General features: G+C 39.9%; 1 protein-coding gene across 1 annotated transcript; it reads right to left on the reverse strand.

The window, feature by feature from the left end:
• Positions 1-4,377: 4,377 nt before the first annotated feature.
• Positions 4,378-23,420, reverse strand: paplna (papilin a, proteoglycan-like sulfated glycoprotein). The gene is made up of 27 exons (XM_085342838.1): positions 23,370-23,420; positions 23,186-23,289; positions 20,088-20,148; positions 19,679-19,781; positions 19,388-19,518; positions 17,592-17,715; positions 17,335-17,415; positions 17,086-17,258; positions 16,503-16,626; positions 16,273-16,399; positions 16,030-16,095; positions 14,185-14,389; positions 13,199-13,375; positions 12,956-13,106; positions 12,666-12,746; positions 11,658-11,856; positions 11,384-11,468; positions 11,146-11,272; positions 10,136-10,601; positions 8,627-8,785; positions 8,404-8,531; positions 7,607-7,652; positions 7,298-7,444; positions 6,764-6,891; positions 5,725-5,833; positions 5,086-5,261; positions 4,378-4,556 (listed from the first exon to the last, which is right to left on the reverse strand). Exons 1-27 carry the CDS (start codon positions 23,418-23,420, stop codon positions 4,378-4,380), a joined length of 3,708 nt encoding a protein of 1,235 aa, XP_085198964.1.
• Positions 23,421-23,670: the final 250 nt, after the last annotated feature.

Consider the following 23,670-nt stretch of genomic DNA (forward strand, 5'->3'; position numbering starts at 1 on the left):
GCTGTGGATTTTTATGTGCTTATTTGTCTTTATATAATTAATAACTGCCTTTCAAATAGACTGTCAATTTCTTATACAAAGTGATTTTCTGTGTGTAACTTGATTTTCTACTTAATAAAAGTATGTTAGATTATTTTAAAGCTGTGTTGTTCTTGTGTAGTTTGCCCTGGAAATACTTTTTAAAGCTGTGAATCAGTCTTCATATCATAATATCAAACACTATTACTTAATTTGAAAAGGATAGGATGAGACAGGTGAATAATAATGTGTCATTTGATCAAACTTGTGAAGAATATCATCGCCTTTCTCTGGTTTTACATCTCAAGTTTTTCCAGAGATACTGTAAAATGTATTTTTCATCAACTAGCCTGTTTTCTGAGAAGTCGTCTATTTTCTCCCCCATAATCTTGAAACATCTCACCTCAGGAGAACTTCTTAAGATGGTTAATTTTACTCATAGCAGGATTTTCCATTCAGAAAACCGATGACTAAAAAGTGTCTGTTAAAATTTACTAGTAAATTTAAATTTCATCCAGTAATTTTCTTTACTTTTCTTGGAAATCAATTCACTTTTTGAGTCACCTTTTCCACAAACACAAACAGTGTGTGACAACATGCATTCCTTTCTTAAACAAAGAATATCTTTCTTTAGTTCAAACACGCTCTGTAGCAAAATAAGAACACAAGTCTAACCCATAACAGGAAATCAGCATTTCATCTGTGTACTGAAGAAGGTCAAAGCTGCTGTGGGTGAGAAAGATAAACCAGGGCATGAAACCCTGCAGAGGAGAGTGCAACAGCAGAGGAGAGGATGTGGTCACAGAGCAGCCTGCAGCTCGCTCTCTGTGCTGAGAAACGGCGGAGGTGCAACCTTCACTTTACCACAACCTCCGGCTCGCTGTGTGCACCTGCAACTTTGCACCGACCCCCCGCTCTGCACATCTATGAGCAAACAGATGGAAACTTCCATTTCTGTGTCAACTGAAGTTACGCATTGTACAAAAACAACGTCATACATTATGCAAAAGCTGTTTGCAGTGATCTGGCACAACATTTTGCACCAGATAAAATCAGACTTTGGGGAAGCCACAGAACTTCAGGCAAATATCAGCAGCTCATTTAAAAACATAACTGACAGTGTTTAAATGTACACATGTGTATATAACTATAAGATAAAGGTTTGTGTGGGACTGCATTCAAAAGATAATCTGGCCTTTTTACAGGACTCAGTTCAAACCGTCACATTCTGCTTTCCCTGGTTGCTTCCTTGAAAAACATGTTTTCTTGTCCTGAAGTCAAATAAACAGGAAGCGTAGTCTTTGAAGCAGCAACAGAAATGTGGCACATCTGCCATCTGTTAGGAAAATAATTTTAGCTTCCCCTGAATGTGATCCTTAAATGAATGTATAAGCTGCTAATTTAAACCTCACACGTGTGGAGCTCATAAAGAAAACAGCCAGTGTTTGGGTTTTTCGTCTTAAAAACACAATCACAGCTGACGGGTACAGCCATGACAAAAAGAAATTACATCCCCTGCCAATTCTAAGGTTTTACATGTCAGCGAATAAAAAAAATAATAAAAATAGCCAGTGTATACCAGGTCTTATAAGCTGGTAACAAAACATAAATTATTACACCAAATTTAAGCCAAAATGCATAACTGTAGATGAATTTTTAAGCTCACTTTTCTTTACAGTATTGCTTCAATTCATTGAGCTTCTCAGTCATTTGTTATGTACAGCTCTCTTAAGGCACAACATTTCACTCAGGTTGAAGTCTGGACTTTATCCAGGCCACTCCATCACCACTTATTCTCTTTTTCAGTCTTTCTGCTGTCGATTTGCTGCTGTGCTTGAGATTATTGTTCTTTTATATTATCCATTTTCAACCAAGCTTTAGCTGTTAGACAGATGGCCTCACATTTGACTTCAGAATACTTTGGTATACGGAGCAGTCCACGGTCAACTTAATGACTGTAAGGTACTCACGTGTTGTGGCTGCAAAACCCAAATTCTCTCCCCTCCACCACCGTATCTGACAGTTGATATGAGGCGTTTATGTTGATATACTGTGTTTGGCTTTAATCATATGTGATTGTCAATGGAAAAATTGTACTTAGTAGTCAGTATAGTCTTTTAATGATATAAGTTTGCATATGGTAGAATACTGCATGTAATCATTTGTGTTTAGAAGTATATAGTTGGTGGCATATTGAAAGAATGTCTCATCCTAGGAGGTCTGTAACATTCCAGGGTGTTCTGGCGTTCACCCCCACATCCTGGGAGCATGGGAGAGGTCGTACCTTGTTTTATTGTTTTACGGTAGGATTAACGTAGCTATGTCAGTTTTAGTCCAAGTGCTTTTTTACATATAGATGAACTGTTGGACCAGCAGGTTAAGGGAAGTAGTTTATGGGGACACACACACACACACACACACACCCCTCCACATTCCAATGTAAGGAACAAACGCTCACTGAAGTGTAAATAAAGACCGGGGCAGTTTCTCAGCGCGAGTCTCAGTTCTGGAGGCTGCCCTTGCTAGCAAGAAATTCTGCGTGTTTCTCTTCTCTGATTTTCTACTGAAGAAGTGTTTTAGAGTACATCTCTTAACAGTGATCCTGCGCATTCCAGTGCTGTGCAGTTGGTTCAAGTTGAACGTTGCAAACCTAAGCCATGCTGCCATGTTGTTTTTAGAGAGAAGAGGCTTTCTCCTAGTAGCTCTTCAAAATATGGTATACTTATTCTGTCTTACTCTCATTAAACTGTCATGAACTTTACATTTAACCTGCTAACTGAGGCCTGTAGAGTCTGAAATGAAGCTCTTTTTTTCCCCAGTTTCTCTGTGTAATACAGAATGATCTTGGAGTCAAGTTGCTGGGACTTCCACTGCTGGGAAGATTGGCAAATGTTTTGTCTCGTCACTGTAGCAAGATGGATTTCAGATTGTCTGTAAAGTACCTCATACATTTTCCCAAACTGAAGGGCAGCAACAGTTGCTTGTCTCAGATCAGCACCAGAACACTCCAGACCAGCAAGCTTCCTAAATGTCTGCATTTATAAAGAAGCTCACACTTGCAATTGATCAGTTCACAAATGACCTCTTCATGTTTGCTCACTTTTTGTTAAATAATAACATGACATAACCTGATGTTTGTCTGAGGTTGTGTTTCCATAATCTTAGGGAAAGGGCCAGATTATTTTTTATGACATCCTAATGTGCAAAGCCTTGGACCTGAACTGTAAATATAAAGATTATTAAACAATGAGTTTTATTTTACTTAATGGCTACATTAAGTAAAATATTGCACTATACCATTTATTGTCTGTCTGCCATACTATAGCTCACAACTGTACTAAAAAAATATTAAAGATATAAGGAGAACGCTCCACAAATATACACCACGGCCAGGAGATTAAATACTGACTGTTAGCTAAAGATTGTTTTGTTTGTAGAGCCAGCAAATCCATCTTAAAGCTAGAATGTAAGTGGTTAAATTATGTTTATGAAAACAACACAAGAGCAAAAAAAGCTGATTGCTGAGAGATGTTACAAATGTTTATTCTTACTGTTAGACATTGCTTGACTTGACGGTTGGAATAGATACTGCAATATGCAGTGGAAAAACATCTCTAATAAATTTAGAGATGTCACTGAATTATTTTCCAGTGAAGGTTCAGTTATGTTCATATTCAGTTTCCATCAAGTGAATGAGAAACTGTGGTTCTCATCTTGGGCGACACCTTGTGGTAGAAACTGGAACAATTCAGCACACGTGTATAACGTACAGTCATTGAAGTCAACCAAAGTTTTTATCAAAATATGACCTTTATTGTCAAATAATTACATAGAAATAAAAAAATAGTGGAAAAGTCTTGCAGAGTTTCATTATATGATACAGAAGCAGCAATGAGTGCAGCCTTGTATCAGTGATTTACTGGCATGAAAAAAGTCATTTCAGCTTTTTTAATAACATATATAAGAGTTATTATCATCACGATTCTCAAAAAACAGAGAATATATAGATCAAGTGAGAGCATAACTCATTTTAAAAGGTGTGGCAGAGTAAGAACGAGTTCATCGTCTCATCACATTCAGACTTTACAGGTTTACGTTCTATTTTAAGGCCCATCTTTTATCGTTCCATAAGATTCCCTGAACACCACTTACTTTGTAGCTTTAACTACTGTGCATCTACAGTGATCCGTCCCTTTTTTAAGATTGCAATATTCAAAGACATTTCTGTACAATCTGCTCAGGGTTTTTTGAGTCCTTTTGGCAAATGCAGCAGCTCGTAGTCGACAGCTCGAGTTTTTTAGAATCTAAATGGGAATTCAGATCCCACCCCAGTGTCCACCACCACACATCACATAGTTTTTACACCCTCTGTGGCTTTAACCTGGTCGACCAAACCTGTCGTTTCTTCTGCGAATGCCTGGTGCAGCTGGCACAGCAGAAACTGGAGTAGTATGAGTTGGAGCAAAGTCGGGCGTAAACTATCAGCTCACAGTTTGCAAGCTCAGGCTGGTCCAAACATTCTGGCGGGAGGTCAGCGCCTGCAACGGCACAGTAGATAGGGTTAAAAAAAAAAAAAAAAAAAAAATTAAAAAACCCACAACATTAAAATTTAAAGCCTGAGCCATGAAATATTTGCCAGAAAATTCAATTTCTTTTTTAAATGGAGTGCTTATGATGAAATACAAATTTATTAAATATTAATTTGCATATATCAAATTAATTTAAATCATTTTAATCTGTTAAAATGTAGATAATATTCAGTAATTTTTCTGCAATTGATTTCTTAAAAATGTACCGTGCAGTTTATGTTGTTTTTTTCAGGAGGAAAACTCACACTGGTGATTTAGAAATCTAAAGAACTCAAAGTCACTCACATATAAAATATGATACACTTGACTTTAAAGGGTTAAAGCAAAATCATTGTTTAAACTCAAGCTAAAAATAAATAAATAAATAAATAAATACATGATGACATCGTGGCGAATAAATAAGTCAGTTCCAAGTTCAGTTTTTCTACTTTCCCTCTGCAGTGCAGATAACAGGTCTGAGCTGATTTAGCGTTCTCACCTTGCTGTGTTTCTTTAATGACCTTTACTTCAGCTGTGGCGCTCACAGAGTAAATGCCGGTGTAAGCGTTGCAGGTGTACGTGCCCTGATCAGAAGGCTTGACATTATTAAGGATCAGGCTGCCGTCAGAAGACAAGAGGATGTTGCGCCCATCTGGACGCACCGGTACACCATTTCTGTATTTAAAGAGAGCAACAGGAAAGGTTTAGGTACATTATTTAAATGCATTCAATAGGCACTTAAATTAAAAATCAGTTCACTCTTTTTAACGCGTATATTAATGCATGCATGCTCTGTAACTGCAAGTAACAGAAATACAACTCATGGCTTTATTTCTGGATTTTAGGGCCATGAAATAAATAAGTAAGTAATAGTAATAAGTAATAATAAGTAAATAATGTCAGTGTTGATGACAACAAGAACTGGATTTATATATTTTTTTGTAGACAAATATCACCTTATTTAACATTTAAGTCGTTAAAGTTATAGGGTGTATTTTTGGGTCATTTTTACTTTTATTGGGGATTCTTTTTGAATGCTATATAACCTAAAAATCAGACAGTTTAACAGATGTTTCATGCATCTCTTCCACTTATTCTTAATGATGTCTAATAAAGTAATAACAATGTCATTTTTCACCTTGACCAGCCTATATTGACGTTGTCTCCTGACACCACACAGGGAAGCATGCCCGTGCTGCCTTCTGACACTTGGATGTTATTGGGAGCTGTTGTGATTTTCAGATCAGCTGGACAAAGAAACCAAGAGAAAAGATCATTAATGTCACTTTTTTCTTACAATAAGTTTTTACCGTTTAATCCTGGGTCTTGCCCTATGGGTAAAGTTTTTTGTTTTGTTTTTTTTATAAAAAGGCAATAACAAAAACACCCCAAAATAAAATTGGTCAACAGTTACTTAAATTAAACAGAAAAAACTGCTTAGCTTTATCTTATTACACCCAATGCATATTGTAAACTGAAAGACCCAAAAAAAAAAAAAAAAAAAAAAATTGGGCAAAATATTAACAATAATGTTTCATAAGCAATAATAATCACACTCCAGTTTTATATTTGTTTACTATCTGATGTATAATTGTTGTTTTTAAATAAACTACACAGCCTTACTTCCTCATAACACTTATTCCACATGTTTATTGGTCTGACAGAGAAATAGATTTATTTATCATGTGATCAACTCAGCTGTAAAATCTTAGGAATGTAAATTCAGAAATAATATGTTCATGGTCTGGATCATATGAACTGGATTAGTGTTTATTTGGTGTTCCCATACAGTCAGTAATGCATTGAAATGAAAGGAAACAATCTGTTTACAGTACGTGTTAGATTTAAAATATCTTTGGTTTTATATAATAAAATAATAATAATTTAGTTTTTACTATATTTCTATGAGATTTCTACTACAGTTCATGTCTATTACCACACACTCATACACTATTTCAGCGCTGTTCATTGTATTTGAACAGTGCAAGCAGAGAGAGAATCAGGCAGTCAGTGACATTTACTGATCTCTGCTGGTGATTATCTGAAACTGCAGCATCAGGTTTCAGTCTTACAATCATAATTTCCCTTCTGAGTTTGATAAGCTATCTATCTATTGCACACAAGCATCCAAACAGTACATGTTTAAAAAAAATGATGAGGCTATGAATAAAACTCACGCTGGACTCTGAGCTGCAGCTGTCGCTGCTCCAGCTGCTGCTGGTTGGAGGCTGTACATGTGTAGACACCGGAGTCATCAGACTTCAGAGGGCTGATGATGAGGGTGCCATCTGAATGCTGAGTAAACCTGCAGCACAGCCATCAGACAGGACCTCAGTTTACACCGACTTCTTCGTAAATGACTCATCTTTATGGTTTAAAATGATAAAGTACCGAGACCCTAACAGGCAAACCGGGGCAATTTATACCAAGCCGGCTTTAACAGTGTCTGCATCTCTTGGATAATAAAACAATCTCAAATGGATAAAGACAGATCAGGTTATTTTCTTTAGACTCCAAAGTTCAGCTTGAATCAGATTTATATATAAAGTGGACTAAATAACTGAGCTATGCTAACTGACATCACAGCGGTAATAGATCTCAAAAATAAAAATACTAATAGTAAGAACCATGGATAAAAATCAAAGAACTTTCACTGCTAGCAATGTTTTTAATAAAGGGTTCATAAATTTCTGAATGTCTTCAATTATTACCTGGGATCACTGATTATCTGTCCATCTTTAGTCCACCCAATGCTGACAGACTGCCGAGCTGAGGAGGGGACAACAGTGCAGGGCAGTCTGGCAGTTTGTCCTGCTCGCATTTCCACCTGGGCTGAGCTTGAGCGCTCAATACTGAACCTGACAGAAATTACAGGGAAGCAAAGACAATGTGAAGTGATTCATTTATACTGTTAGAAATAAATCAGAATACTGAGGTTTCCATGTGCCTGAGCTCTTAATATCTCCAGAAACCGTAAATAACCATCTTCAGGTGCACAGATCCACAGATATTCTTCTCACCTTGCAAATGGACCGTCTCTGGGAAGCGAGGTAGAAGATGGTCCCTCTGTGGCCGAATACACAAACACAAGCACATATGAATGCTCGCAAACAATTCAACACACAGAGTGAGCACTTGCACAATGTCATTGCATAAACACCAAGTGACTTTGCAAGATCAGCATGTTCTGACACAACCTATGACATCAGAGCTTTACCCCAAACTTTCTACATGTTCATGTGACAGACTAATTGGGGTCAAAGTCGGTCAAATTAGCAGTTTGACCGAATCCAGCCGATTGTATATCAGGGTGTGAGAACGTCATTCCATGAAAAAAATCAGCCTCCCAACTGACCCCTTTACAATCAGGCGCAAATTTTTACAACTTTTCTCTTTTTATTGAAGCAAAATGTTACATTCACACAGACTCTATAGTATATATAGGATGTAATTTCACACAGATTCTCAATTGAGACCATCTGAGACCCCTCTATAGGAATTTTGAAACATTTCTTCAGGTAGATTTTACTTTTCCCAGGCTTGAATTGATCGATTAAAAGATCTTTATCACTCTGAGCCTCTTCCAAAATATGCCATTTCCCCTTTGTCAGCAAAAGTCACTCTGTTGACATCAACTATAAGAATATGTAATTCAGATCATGTCCCATATATCAGTTTGTTTGGACTGTCATAGTAATGTTTTCCAAATTCTTCCACTACTTTGTATCTTAACTTACTTAACTTCAGATATAATTATCTGCAAGTGAACCTACCAGTCTTGTTTTGACCATAGAGGTTGTGGCTGAAATGTAATTACCTGAGACAGCCAGGTAAATGTAGCGGTGGTCTCTCTCTCGTTCTCGAGTGGCCACACACAGGAACCAGCCAGAGTCCAGCTTAGAGACAGGACCTACTAACAGAGAGCCATTGGGCTGTTGGTGATGCCTAAATGTAATTAAAAATATAGATATAAATAAAAATAGCAACAGGAAAAACAACTTTAATGTAAATTAAGTCACCGAGTACGTTTCTCTACATACCTGTGAGTTGATAGAGGTATACCATCCCTCCTCCACTCCACGACAACGGTGGAGGAAGGTGGAGGGCTGACTCGGCAGGGCAGCACAACTGTTTGGCCAACTAAAGCCTCGACTGTGGATGGGTCGGTCTTATCAATCGTTACTCCCCCCAGAGTCAAGCTGAAGAATAGGGAGTGATAAAAGGAAAGGAAACAGAAGGAAAACAAAGGAGAAGAGAACAGGAAAAAGGAAATGTGAAAGGAAAAAGGACAAAGGAAGAGACATTTGGAAGAGAAAAAAAAAAGTCACTTTATGCTCCACTGTTGGTACTTTTATCAGCAGCTACCAAAGCAAGCATAAAGAGCGCCCACAACCTGGCTTTAGGAGTTTGTCAGATAAAGCTCAGAGAAGAGAAATCCACATGCAGCCCAAAAAGTGACGAGACAAAAAGTGCAAAAAAACCCAAATACAAAATACTACGAACATACAAAAGAGACAAGGACACCTTTCATGTAAAATACCCAAACACCACTAAAGAAATCTAAAACCATCTAAACAAGAAAGAGAGATTTAGGGACCACACACATAGGATGACTGAATTATCACAGCAGAATTTTTATTAGTTTGATTTCATAACATTTAGGTGAAGACACCAAAGCACAGACGTGATGGTGGTTACTGACACAGAGAGGTAGCATGCACAAATAAGCACCAACAATAATGACTGACAGAGAGCAGTGAGTCCCAGAAGCATTAAACAGCGTTGATGTCCATATAAGGTGTGTGAGGTCTGGTGACTTCTTCTTGATTTGGTTGAGGTTAAAGGAAGAAATGAGGTGTTGCGACATAAGCAGGTGTGAGAGTGAAGGTCTGTGGAGCTGGAAAGAGCTGTGGCTTCATTTTAAAGCAAGAGTTTAGATTATATGAGCATCGAAAGAGTCTACAAAGATGGCATGTTACACAGAAGCACAGTACATTAAGTATTTTGTTGAACAAAATCCAGGAAAAATGGGAAAGGTTGTTGAAACTCAACACCAGGCTGGAAAGCACACAGCCTGATTTACTTGTGGGTGAGGTTGGGTGTGGTCAGAGGTGTGCTTTGTTACACCAGATGTTACAGGCAAATGACACACCCTCCATCTGCTGTGTCAGAAAGAGAGCTTAACCACATGGAGGGTAAGACTAAGTAAGCTATGTTCTCTGTTTTGTTCCCTGATAGACTTTACTAAAGAAAGTTTTAAAAAAAATTTGGATTGCATAAAATATAATTTGCTTATATATGATTTTTGGTTGCTTCAGCTCCACCGTCATATTTCCAGGATGGGTGAATGAGGCACATGATTTGTCTTTTGATTGCGTTTCCATCTCCTATAGCCCACTCTTTGGCCCTGCAGGGTAGAGTGAACTGGGGCTCCTTCAGCATGAATTAGAAGGCTCTGAATAGCATTACGAGGCCAGTAGTGGTAGTAGTGGGGTTGGATCGGGTAGGGTTAGCTTTTCACTGCTCTCCCTGGGTCTTTGGGGTCTTACCTCGCAGCTGGGCCGGTGTGCTGTGCAGCTGTGCCATGTGAAGGCCGGCGTACCCGCAGGTAGACTCTACCTCTGTGGGCATTAGTGGCTGCGCTTGTAGCCTGTCTGCTGGTGCTGCTGGTCGAGCCACGCTGGACTATGAAAATCCTCCCCATGTTGCGTGACCGCCCATCCGTTGTAGATCCTCTTCCAGCTGAGGTCTCTGCTTCAGTCGTGCTGTGTTCTCCAGCTGCGGTTCTTGTAGACTCTCCAGAGGGAGCTGCAGGCTGCGGGGCCTGCCAGCTGGGTGCAGGTCGTGGACATGTCCGTTTGCACTCTGCTAGGGTCATGAAGTTATTGCTGTTGCCGTGGCATCCTCCATACCAGAAGTGCACACATTTAGAGGAGATGACATCGAAATGGTACCGGGACACCCAACTGCTGCAGGAGCCAGCAGCACGGGGCAGGGAGCAGATTGATCGCTCAACTGCACAAAGACAACACAATGCAGATCAGCTGTTTGTCATTGTCAAGCATTTTCTCAAACAGGGCTGTCTTGCATAGATGTATTGTGCAAATACAGAGGAAAAACAATATTATAGTATTTTTATCAAGTATAATTTGAATGTTTGTGTTCAGTATTACTACTAAAATGTTACAGTTTACTGCAGTCACATATTTGTTTATAGTCAGTTTTCTTACTACAGCACTATGGGGCCTGAGGAGTAAACATGAAAAACAACTCCCATGTTTTGTACTCAGTAAGTGTCCTCTGCTGCATACCATTTTTTGTTTCTCTGTCTGATTATTTCTTCTCATATTATGACTGCCAATTGCTACAACACCATCATGGCCAATATATCAATCATGCCCATGAGATGCAGGTGATCTAGATCAACTGGATAAAAGCGACTGTTAGAGTGACCTCTAAATTGGAGCATCTCAGTAACCAACAGCACAAAATTATATCTTAACTGGAAATAATATAAAAATAAAAAAAGATTTCTCTTCATTGAGTTTAGAAAACTTACTATAATTAGGAGGATTGGGGCAGCCCTCCCCATTGGGTCCTCCTGCAGGTGTGGTGCGGTCATAGCAGCAGCCATAGGTGGTGGTGCGGCATTCTACTGCATTCTCAGTAGGGAGAGAAGGTGTAACCTGAAAAGGCATAACACATGAAATAAGGCAATATTTTCTCATTCTTTAAAGAATTTGACTGACATTTGACTAATGTTTGATTCATTCAGACTTTTGTGTGCTTTTGCTTACAGTTGGTGCAGGGTTCACATACGCCGCACAGCCTTCCTTATTGGGGCCCTGAGCAGCCGTCACACCATCTTCACAGCAGCCATAACTGACACACAGAACAGGAAGAGAGCAAGAACAGTTGGTATTAAAAGTTTGAGCTTCTGGTCATGTATAATGCCACATAGTCCCTGGTTAGTAACCAAGTCAGCGACCTTAAAAAAAAAAAAAAAAAAAAAAAAAAAAGGCTCTGCATATGACCTCAACTGCAGTGCAATAACAGAGTGCAGGTGGATACCTGGTCTGAATGCAGGATGTTGGGACAGGAGAGGGAGCTGGAGCTGATGGGCAACCCAGACCCTGGGGGCCTCTGGCTGAAGTATGCCCATCTGAGCAGCAGCCATAATAAGACTGGCTGCAGTGGAGAGCCGGGGCGGAGCTGTGAGGGTCGTAGACTGTATTCGTCTGGGTTGGATCTCTTGTCTCAGGCCTGCGGGCTACAGGCAAAGCCAAGTGAGTGGTGAATTCACGCATTGTACATGCAAAACAGACCCCATAGTTCACCATGGTTCACAAGACAACACCATACAAGCAATAGGGACGTTCACACATCGGTTGAATAAACAATAGAGTCTGTCATTGTGTTTGAGACCACACAGTGAGTCTGTACAGGATGCTGAAGAAAAACAAAAAAAGTCCATACTCCTTTTGTTTATGGGCTAACAAAGCAGAGGAAATTATAAAAGAAATGATGATCAGCAATCTGACGTAACAATCTGAAGGAAAATAAACACACAAGACGTCAAACTTAAAATTCCTGACCACTGGGATAGCACATGATGCTGAACATGCCAGAAACGCCACTGCCAGCACTAGCACACTTCAGTGCTTCAGAAATATTTTAATCAGGCCAACAATGACCATGGAACCATAAAAACATGTCAATCAGGCCCAGATAATTAGTGCTGGGACAGGCTGAATGGGGATGAAGGGGGGTGGAGGGGTTGCTGGGGACAAAGTGACAGAAGTTATATCAGCAGAGAAGAGGGGATGCTGAGCAACAGCAGGGCAATCACACCTACAATTAGCTTTTAATGCTCCAACCATAATAAGAAGATGGTATGTTTTGTTAGTTTTAATTGTTAATAACTGGTTGACAAGATGTTACCTTGGTGATGTCACATTGAGCTTTTTCAGTGGTTTTTTGTTTACTTTCTGAGTAACTACGTAGCTAAAAATGCTTACGTACTAGCTTATTTTCAATGCTGATGTGATTATGAGATGCCTTTGAGAGGTAGAGTCTAACCTGTTGCGTGATCTGGCACATAAGGCTGGAAGCCAATCTGAGTGCTGTCATGTCCCCGTGGGTCCTGAATGCTGGGGACGACTGCACAAAGTGTGGATAAAACAAACGCAGAACAGTGTAAGCATGCAACTTAACTGAAGACTGGCAGCAGTCACAAAATGTTAAATTTAATTTTGCACATTGTATTTTTAGATTGCAGTCTATTAAGTAAATGGAAATTTAACAACTTAACTTGAGAAATAAAATAAAAACAGGTGCATTGTTTATTTGCTTAGTTAGCATTTGCTCACCCTGTGGGCTGTAACAGGGCTGGGTGTTGCAGCGCTCCACTGTGAGTGGTTTGGGCTGGGTGTTACACTGGTCCACAGGGTACAGGTTCCTCTCCTGATCAGAGCAGATCACCTGGCGCTCTCGTGAGCCAGATCCACAACTCTTAGAGCACTGCAGGAAAATGGAGAGAGTTTTTCACCCATACAGCTGCTATAACTACATTTATGAGTCCTTGTTTGGTTGCATGTGTGCATCAGGTTTACCAGTCCCCAATCTCCTACGTGCCAGCTGATCTGTTGGGGGCAGGGGGCCATCTCACATCGTTGGACAGCGGCCGGGCGTAGCAAAGCACTGCAAGATGTTTCATCCAGCCTCGTACCATCTGAACCCATACAGGTCACTTCTCTGGTCTGCTGACCTGAACCACAGGTCACTGAGCACTGCAAACACAAGGATTATATATCAAGTGCATCGATTACACTTTTTTATAAAGACCCAAGAAAGATGAAAATTTTTAAATATAACCCAACCTTACATGTTTGTGTGGCATTTTAACCTTATAGTCAAATGTGCTTATCATGTAATTTTACATTTAGGACTTTCGATCTGATCTGAGGTTTCTTCCTGTGAAGAGGGAGTATTTGCTTCCCACCATCGCCAAGGTTTGCTCATAGAGGGCTGTTTCCAGAATACTATGGCATCTTACAGTAGAGAGTGCTTTGAGGTCTGTGTTTTGGTGATTTGGTGCTATATTAAAAAACTGAAGTGAACTGAGTTGAGGTAAGCCACTTTTTTCTAGAAACAAATTACTCTAACAGAGTGTAGATTAGATACCAGTGTTTATTATAGCTCAGTAAAGCAAAAAACAGCTTCTCTGCCTTGTAGTTAGTTGGATTAACATATTATTTATGGATAAATGTTTAGGCTGGTTTAGGGACTGCAATTAATACCATCTTCACTCTCACAATATATTACATTTGTTCCCAGAGTCAGAGGCCAGAGGCTTTTAAGTATGCAGCCTATTTTTTCCAAAGTAATCGACACAATAGCCAGAAACTGTCAGAAATTCTCTTGATAAATGTGAATGCTCTTAAAGTTCTACTTTCTTGATATCTTTTCCATCTCTTCTACATAACATGTAGAAGAGAGAGCCCACATTTTTACTGTGTGCTGGTTGTATTTTTTCTTTATTTAACTTATTTGTAAAGTCTTTTACCAGGATTTAAATAGAGTTCTACAGTTTGCTCACCGCACTCCATCCAGTCACATGGTACTCAGCACATTTCTGCATGTTGCAGGTCTGCAGAGGAGGAGGAGCGTCAGCGTAAGCGGCACAAATGGCATCCTCCACCACGCGGGGTCCCGAGACATCATTGGAAACACACTGCACACTGCGCACCTGAGAGCCTCCACCACAGGTAACTGAGCAGGCGTTCCACTCCCCAGTTTGCCAGCTGAGAAAACCACCAAAAGACAAGAAACAGGAGTCAGTCTCTTTGCTGCTGATATAGACACTGTACAGCTGACCATACAGCATACGCAGCTTCAGCCAAGAGGAGTGATGGGAAGAGTTTCGTTCCAAAATCAGGAAAAACAAATGAGTTGAACAAATACTGTCCAGTTTGACTTCACTGCTCTTCAGAGCCGGTTTTTTACATTTTACTTTAACTATAACATAAACATTTCTTCGTCAGTACCTGACCTGGGACATAGTCTTCCATAAAATCTTTAGTAGATTATGTATATATTTTAAATGTTATTTTTGGCTGGATGCATGGATAAACTAATACGGGAAAGAAGCGTTATAATTTTCAGCAGTGAGAAATACAAAGACATTTATTTTACTTTTTTTTTTTTAAATGAGCAGAATAACTTGACCTATGACCTACATGCTAAACCTATTTGTGTTAACATATCAGCATTTTTTTTTTTTGACTGACAAATTCAATAATTATTTCATATTTGATGCAAATCGCTGTTTGGAATGAAACCTCCGGATGCCTTTAAAAGGCTGCGCTGCTGTTTGAACAAAGCCCCTCACATGCAGCTAGAAAAACTACTAAACCCCTGGACACATACACACTGATAACAACACTTTTAGAGACAGACATCGAGACACCAGCTGATCCCAGATGAACCTCAGACAGTGTTTTTCTCACTATAATAGCTTAGAACCGGCACTAATGGGGCTGCTAGAAGCATAGGCAGAAGTGAAAGCAGCAATAAACGGCATTTAATTCCTCGCATCTCCGCAAATTAAGCATCTACTGATTCTGGCTTTAGGTGTTAACTTTAATGGATACTGAGGGTGCAGTTAGAGTCACTTGAGCTACATAAACATCTCAGGTTTCTAAGCTGCAGCAGCATGAAAGAAAAGAAAGCAGGAAATACCAGAAAGTCATAGACTAAAGCGACTATTTACTACTTAGCACTACTGCCGTGTCCCAGCCTGAAAAGTACACAATCCCCAACACCCACGGCATGACGATCTTTAACCTCTAAGCGCCTCACAACACATTGGCTACAATATTGCACAGGAACAGAGAGCTTTACAGTTTGCTGAAGAGATCAGGCAGCAGCCCAGCTCAGGAATCAGACACAGGTGCCACAGCTTAAAGGTTAAAGAAGAAGAAGAGTTGGCTCTTTGGGGGGGAAAATGCTACATCCAATCATCCATCACTCACTTTACAAAGTGCTGGATGTTGTCTAAGGTAAATGAGGGTCATTAAAAGGTTGAAAAGAGATCTCTGAGCTTGACAGTTGCCCCATGCCTTCATCCTTATCTCACATGGACAGAACAGACTTGGCACTAAAGACGGACTTGACTAGAGTCAAACACTTCTAAAGGGGGAGAGATCGCGCTTTCAATCAACATTTCTGGTCATTTTTGATATTTTCAGCCCAATTTTAGGGACAAGTAGCCAAAAATGATTCGTTGTAAAAGTGTTTGTTTGACAGAAAGTATGGAAATGATCTAAGAGAGCTAATAAAAGAATCTTTTCAAGGAAATAAGTGAAAGTGTTTAATTATTTAGATCTTCCCCCGGTGTTTGCAGACACCTAAAACTCCTCTACGAGCGCTGAACATGGGTTACCTGAACACAGAGGCTCTAGGCCTCTTTGAGGATCTCAACAACTGTGGTGGATACAGGTACGCCATCCTTTCAGACAGGCATAACATACCAACAACAGTCAAAATACTGCTCTGGGAGTTATTTATGGTACTCTTTAAATTCATTCATTCAGAGTGGAGCAAAGTAAACTCTGGAAACGTCTAAAATTTAGCTTGCATTTACTGAAATAACACATTTCATTTGAGAAGTTTAAGCATTACTTACCTGCGGATTTGTGGGCATGGTTGAGGGTTGCATGTACGGTTGCTCTGTGGCCTCGGCAGAGAAGCACAGAGATAGTCAGGATAGGCCTCATTGTCGATTGAACAGAAGACCAAACGAGACTGGTAGCCTGATAAAGGAAGGTATGGAGCTATTATACTGTCCAAAAACAAGGATGTTTAAAACATTTTAAATTAAATTATGCTGGCAACAAATAAAAGTTGCAGTCTAACCTGATCCACACTCTTTGCTGCAAGCAGACCAGGATCCATAGCTCCAGTAGTAGCCCTCTCTGGAGCGTCCATTTGGAAGGTAGTATTCATATTCCACTCCCTGATTGGGCTCCTGGCTGATCAGCTGAGGGGACAGGGTTAATTTTAACTCCTACTTTTATCCACACATCCAAAACGCTACCTTAAGTTTACAATTTTAAACAAACACTTATGGCATGAAGAAACTAAATGTTTCTCTTTTCTGGAAATGTTTCTCATATATTTCTGTGGCGGAGGTGTGGTCCCTGGCTCAGCTGCAGGGGAGGGAGCTCAACGGGGCGGTGCCAGCGAGGCAGGTGAGAACACAGCTGGTGGCATTTGGACTGATGACAGTCTTTTTCCCCCTTTTAGTGAGGGAGGAGACGAGAGAGGGGAGGATGGAAAGCTGAGACCAGTGCAGACCAGACCGTGGGTCGTTGTATAAGAACCAAAACAAACTTGACACCTGTGAGCACAACCATTGTGTGTGTGGAGTGCATTCTACAATTTCATATTTATAACCCTGTGAAGTCTATTTGATCATGAATGGTCATTTGTTTTTTACCTCAACAACAAGTGGTTCAGTGGTGGGGCCACGGCCGATGATGGTTTCAGGGACACTGTCGCCCTCAGCTCCTCTCTGGTAGTACAGCATGGTGCCGCCAATAGGTGTGGCTCTGGAAAACTCAATTACCCAGTGGCCATTGAGATAGTACTCTCCACGTAGATTCTTGATAGCTGTAAAGAAGTTGTAAATGTCAATTATTTTGATTATCTTGTAGTGTGTTTTCTAAAAGGTCTGACACACACTTACCGAGGTAGTTACGTGTGGCATGTGTCTCTCTGATGCTGATGGTGGTGGCTCCAACGGGGATGATGAACATCTGGTTGTAGCCTGAAATAAAAGTGGCAAAAAAGAAGAAACTGGGGTTTAAACTTCAGGAGAGGATTTAAATGACACATATTTAGATGATGATGATTTATGACATTTATCAGGTACATGTTGGGTACATATATCATTTGGCATATCATTTGGGAGTAAGCGTGACCAAATTATAATATGAATCATACCGGTTGGCAGGTCGCGGGCAGTGAAGCTGTTCTTGACACGGTAGCAGGACTGGCCGTTACCCCCGCACTGCAGACAGGGGTCCTCCTGCTGAGGAGACTCCAGCATGTTGTCGCAGCCCATACGCTGATGAAAGGAAAAGTTGGGAAAAAATGATCAAAAAAGAAGATGAAAACCACAGTTCACCTCAACCTGTATTCTGTGTCATTTAGGTTGTCTTCTGCAGATATAAACAAGCACAAATAACATCATTTAAAAACTTTAAATCTTGATCTTAATAAAAATCAGATGTGTTCATCTTGTAAAATTCCTGTCTTTGTATGACAACTGTCAAAGTCACGACTCCACTATAATAGAGAGAGATTAGAAATCATCTCCCGAGAATATATGTGCTAAAACATTATTTCTGTGAAACGTGTAGTTTGAAGAAAAACATGGTTGGAGGTGAAATAATTGAAAATAAATAAATAAAGACCCGAGAAAAGAGTGGATTTGGGACAGCTGTTCCCTTCAGGGAAGGTGATAGAGACATGAAGTCAGAGGTTAAATTGACAAGGTTTACTCATGAGGAAAAAGTTGCAGCAATAATTGCATGAGAAAAGAACAAGAGCAGAAGTGTTTGATGTTATACAGACTGAAGCTAATCTTTCATCCTGCTGCTCAGCTCCACTGATTGTGTCCTGTCTGATTAACGAAGTGATGCTGCATAAGCAAACCCCAAATCATGGATGGGCAGACTAATCAAATCATTAGACCTAACTGGCAACTCATATCAGGCTATGTGTTGCATTTTTTAAATAAGACCTCTACAGCTCTTCACATTCCTTTAGTGTGTGGTAAACACCAAATTGCATATGTTATACATACTGTATGGTATTTGAGCTGCCACCTGCAGGGCAGAGAGCAGAACTACAAAATATGTGCCTTGCAACTTAGTTAACTTTATCATTGAAATGTTCATGCACACATTTATTAAATTGCAACCAATATATTTTTATCAATCATGTTTTCCCAAATAGATTTTGACCTCTGCTGGACACTACGTATTCTGCATGCAAGTATAAGGTAATGTACTTTTAGTACATTACATTTAGTACATTAGTTCAAGGAGTACTTTTAGCTGTCTCCTTGTTTCCCAAGAGGTCACTACAGCGGATGGATTTTCATATTTTATTTGACACCACCCTCCCATTTATCCAGGCTTGGGCCAACACTAGGAGTAGACTAGCTTGCTCCCCATTGAGGCTGGCTCTCAAACCAGGGATCTTTTGTGTGTTTTTGTGCGTTAACCACTGCATGTAGCTATTACTACTGCATATAACTGTGTTATGTGCAATTATAAATTGCTTTAACACGTGTTTTCTTGTCCACATAGAAACCCCAGATACAAATCACACGTTCGTGTCAGGTATAACCGGGGTAAAAATGTCAGCAGGGATTGCCCTGGGGGTAAGTGCTGAGGAGAAGCCAACAGGAGCATGTTGAGACTAAAGAACTTACAGTACACTCATATTTGGAAAGTTTACCACTTAAAATAATACAATAAATTTCCCGTTACATAACCTATAACAGACAGAAAAGAATACTTATTATTAGAATTATTAATACTCTTTCTCAAGAAGTATGGAGTAATAAAAAGTTACGGTTTCAGGACATTTTCAGGACAAGTTGGAAAACATAGAATTACATTTAGATGTCACAAACCTCCTTCCTACCCTCTCTGTTTTCGTCACCTGTCAGATATTAATTTCTTTGTGTGTGTGCAAGTGTGTGCGCAATATTTGGCGGGGCATCCTACCCTGCACACTCCATCCACACAGATATCCGTCCGCCCTGGGTGACAGGGCGTACCATCAATCACGGCTCTGCGGTGGCGGTAGAAAAAGTTTTCCCCTCTTGGCATGCAGTTCAGCTCACAGGGGTTCTCAGCTATCACAGAAATAAGGCTAATTTTAACAATTTAAAGAACTTAGAAATACAAATGCTCACAAATAGCCGGTGCTTGGCAAATGTCACAAGAAAATTCAGTCAATAGTATACATAATATGGCCTGTCAAAGCAAACTCTCAGCTTTGTTTTTGTTTCTGACCTCCGTAATATGGAAGCCATTTGTAGCGTTTCCCGTGGAAATCTGTCCCATCAAACTGGGAGCACTGCTCTTCGCGGAAATCTCTGGATCCCTCTGGACAGTCCTGAGTTGAATAAGGAGATGCAGCAAAGGTCAAAGGTCAGTAATCCTAAAATAACTACTGTATTGTATTTTGAATTAATACAAATTCAAAAAATATATTTACAATGTCTTCTTTAAGGAAGAAACACACTTTTGTACTTTGATTTGCCTTAGGTTTTAGTGCATCATAGTGATTATTGCTATCAAGTTATCGTGTTTAAAAAAAAGTCCTTTGATATATAAAAAAAATTTAGAGGTCTAAATATAAAAGTATACATGAAAATAAAAGGTTGACCATTAAAACCAAATTAGTTTCACATGTGATCACCTGGATGTTGCAGGACCGATATGACTTGTCTGGTCCCACACAGTTGTGCCCTCCATCCTCCCTGAGTGCAAATAAAATAAAACATGAACATGACATTTCATGTAATACTTTTATGAATGAACCCTGATCTGCCCGATATAGTGAGAGCAATTTCCACAAGAGTAGAAGAGACTAAGACCTCCTGACTGACTTTTATCCTTGCTTCTACTACTCCTTATGCTTTAAAAACACTCCACAACATCATAGATACATTTCTTTAGATGCTTTAGAATCTAAAGCATCTAGGGTTGCATCAGGGCTGCCCAATCCCAGTCCTCGAGAGCTACTATCCTGCAGCTTTTAGATGCATCCCTACTCCAACACAGCTGAATCAAATGGTTTGATTACCTCTTCAGCCTGATAACAAGCCATTCATTTGATTCGGGTGTGTGGGAACAAGGATGCATCTAAAAGCTGCAGGACGGTAGCTCTCGAGGACCGGGATTGGGCACCCCTGCTTTAGATGCTCTGTGTTTCTTAATGACCACTTCATTTAAATTTGTATCACAGACTTTCTGTTAAAAGAAGATGTTCACAAATAATCCTGTCTTCCTTCTCTCACCCCAACCGCCCCTCCCTGAGCCTGGTTCTGCTGGAGGTTTCTTCCTATTAAAAGGGAGTTTTTCCTTCCCACTGTCGCCAAAGTGCTTGCTCATAGGGGGTCATATGATTGTTGGGTATTTCTCTGTATGTATTACTGTAGGGTCTGCCTTACAATATAAAGTGCCTTGAGTCAACTGTTGTTGTGATTTGGCGCTATATAAATAAAATTGGATTGAATTGAAAATGGGCTGACGATCCAGTATAAAGTCATTGCCCTTAACTTCCCATCAAACTTTCTCACATCTTTCCCAAGTAAAGTTTCATAAAAACTTGACAGCTTCTCATTGCGAGACAAAAACAGTTAATGAGTAGGTGCAATGAATGTATGCAAATACAGCAGAGACTGTCTGCACAAACAGAAATAACAAGTTTCAGCTCTGACATTAAACAACATTCCTCTTTAATCTGTACCTGTTAAAAAAATGACCTCTCAGCACAGCAGAAGCCTCAACATCAACATTGCTAAGCCCTAGTTTTGCACAGACATCCGTGCACATGCCAGTAAACTGCGAGATAGCAGACTGTTTCGCCACTCACCATTCCAGCACTGCTGATAATTCATGATTTAGTCATCTTCAAAAGTACCTGGCCTTAAGCCGTAAAACAAGACATGCTCCTGTCAGCACACCTGAACTGAAACTAAAACATGTCAAAACAACGGCTTTTCACTTAATAATGGAAAACAGCACATTGGCAGCATTAAACACTACTTTCAGTTTAAAATGATACAAAACAGAAATGTGGAAAAGTGGCAGTTATTCATGCAAAATTATTGATTGCACATAATTGAAACTGATTATAGCCCCGACTGACAAAATGACAACCCCAATCATGCTTGTTTTTCTTATGAATGTGTGTACTTTTTTTTTTTTTTACTAAAATGAATGTATGGTGAGACGTGGGAGTTCCTGTAAAGCACAGAGGGAGCTGTCAAATCACTGTGTTTAAAGGAGTGATTCAGCAAGCCTGGCAGACAAGATATGACAGAGTTCATCTGACTGGCAATGGGTAGGACCTCTTCCCTATTATTCATCATTTTCCTAAAGAAGGGCTACAGACTCACTATAAGGCTCTGACTCACTGGCTGACTGCACGAACATGTTGAAAACAAGCATCAAGAGACATCAGACATCAAAACACTGCCATCAAGCTTCTACAGAGATGTAGAAGCTGCACAAACAGCTATATCAACACTGTATGATAAAAACAACATATCTAACAGCTTGTGGTCAGGTAAATGCAACAAGATATGACACATGAAGTAAAACAAAGTACTTAGACCTGTTAAAAACAGCTCCTCACAGACTTGTTCTGTCTAGTGGGAATATTTCTGCGCAAAAGAAAATAAGACTTGTTGTTTTTAGAAAGGTATTCAGTATATTAAGCTAAATTATAGGCCGCTGAGATACTCCGTCGTCTACTTTACAGGAAGACTTTTGTTTTAAGCCTCTTTGATAGTTTTATTTATAGCGTGGCTATATTAAGATTGACTTTTTTCTCTATTTTTGTAAGGTACACTGGAGAAAACGAGCGGAAATGCAGGAAACAAAGCGGGGAAGTGACACAGGGGAGAGAGGCGGGGGTGTACCCTGGACAGGTTGCCAATCTAAGGCTAACACAGAGAGACAGACAATCATTCCTGCCTACATTCTCAACTATAGCTTATTTACTCTCGCCAGTTCACCTAGCATTCACTTCTTTGTCTCAAAATGAAATGATCCGTCAGTGCTGCCACAGCAGTCTGTCACACACCTGAAATCCTTCAGCCAGTAAGTTAACAATAAAATCTACAGCTATCCATCCATCCAGTTTAATCCCAATATCCAGGTAGAATTTTGAATGCTAGTTTTATGTGTAATATAGTATCTTTACTTCAATTTTCTCATATTTGTATCTCTGTAAAAGATCTGAGTACTTCTTCCAAATGGCAATATGCCAGACGGCCCCCAGCAATACTGCAACATTTACGGGAAAAGCTGGGCGCGTGCTTACATATTAGTCACATGTGAGAGGAGAAGCTTTAAAAACCAATCCAAAACGAAAGAAAAACTGTACGTGTTACTTAAATGTAACAACACGTGTGCCGCAAAGGAAACCTAAAATGTAATGTTGACTTTTAAAACCACTACTGAAGCAGAAAAATGGCAGCTCGAAACGTTCACTTCCCACCTGATCCTCTTCAGCAGACAACCGACAACACACAACACAGAGACGTCCTTTTAATATTAAAGGGCCCCTCCCTGCAGTGTGTTTTTGGAAGTAAGACAAGCCGACATCCTCGTGACTTCAAGGCATTCTTTCACAATAAAAATACACAGTCTGTGCCCGTGAACCTCACAATTAGCTTTATTCAAACAGGAAAAAACTCTGTGTGTGTGTGTGTTATAAGTTTATACATGTATTTATGTACATCAAGATGCATTAAAATGGATAAAGTTAATGTGCAGAAGACTTACCTGTGAGTAATACAGCGCCTAGTTCTCACAGTCACACCCCCGCCACAAGTCCGACTGCATTCTCCATATGGACCCCATGAGTCCCAGTAATCCACACTGGGCCCCTGGGTGCAAAATTAGACATCAGAATTTGACAAAATTACTTTTTTTTCTCAGTGTTTTTCTGTATTAGCTGGGAAATTACCATGAGAGCTGGAGTCAGGAGCAGCTGTAGGATTGCCAAAGGCAGGAGCATCCTCGTTATTCCCTGGAAAAAAAAGAAGAATTAAAGGGCATCCAGAGTTAGTCACTGTGACTAATAAAGATGACTGCACATGCAGCAAACTTTTTCAAAAACAAGCCAAGAGTGAGAGAGAAACAGTAATTGATTAGGCGCACAACAAATGGGTTAACACAAGCAGAACAGAGCTCTAAGGAAGAGGGGAAAAGACTAAGCAAAACACTGCCAGCTGACACTCAGTAGACATCATTTTTGTTGCCTTGCA

This window comes from Diplotaxodon limnothrissa, linkage group LG19 (assembly GCF_057381915.1).
Source record: "Diplotaxodon limnothrissa isolate DT_005_m linkage group LG19, D_limnothrissa_male_GT1.1, whole genome shotgun sequence".
Classification (NCBI taxonomy): Eukaryota; Metazoa; Chordata; class Actinopteri; order Cichliformes; family Cichlidae; genus Diplotaxodon; species Diplotaxodon limnothrissa.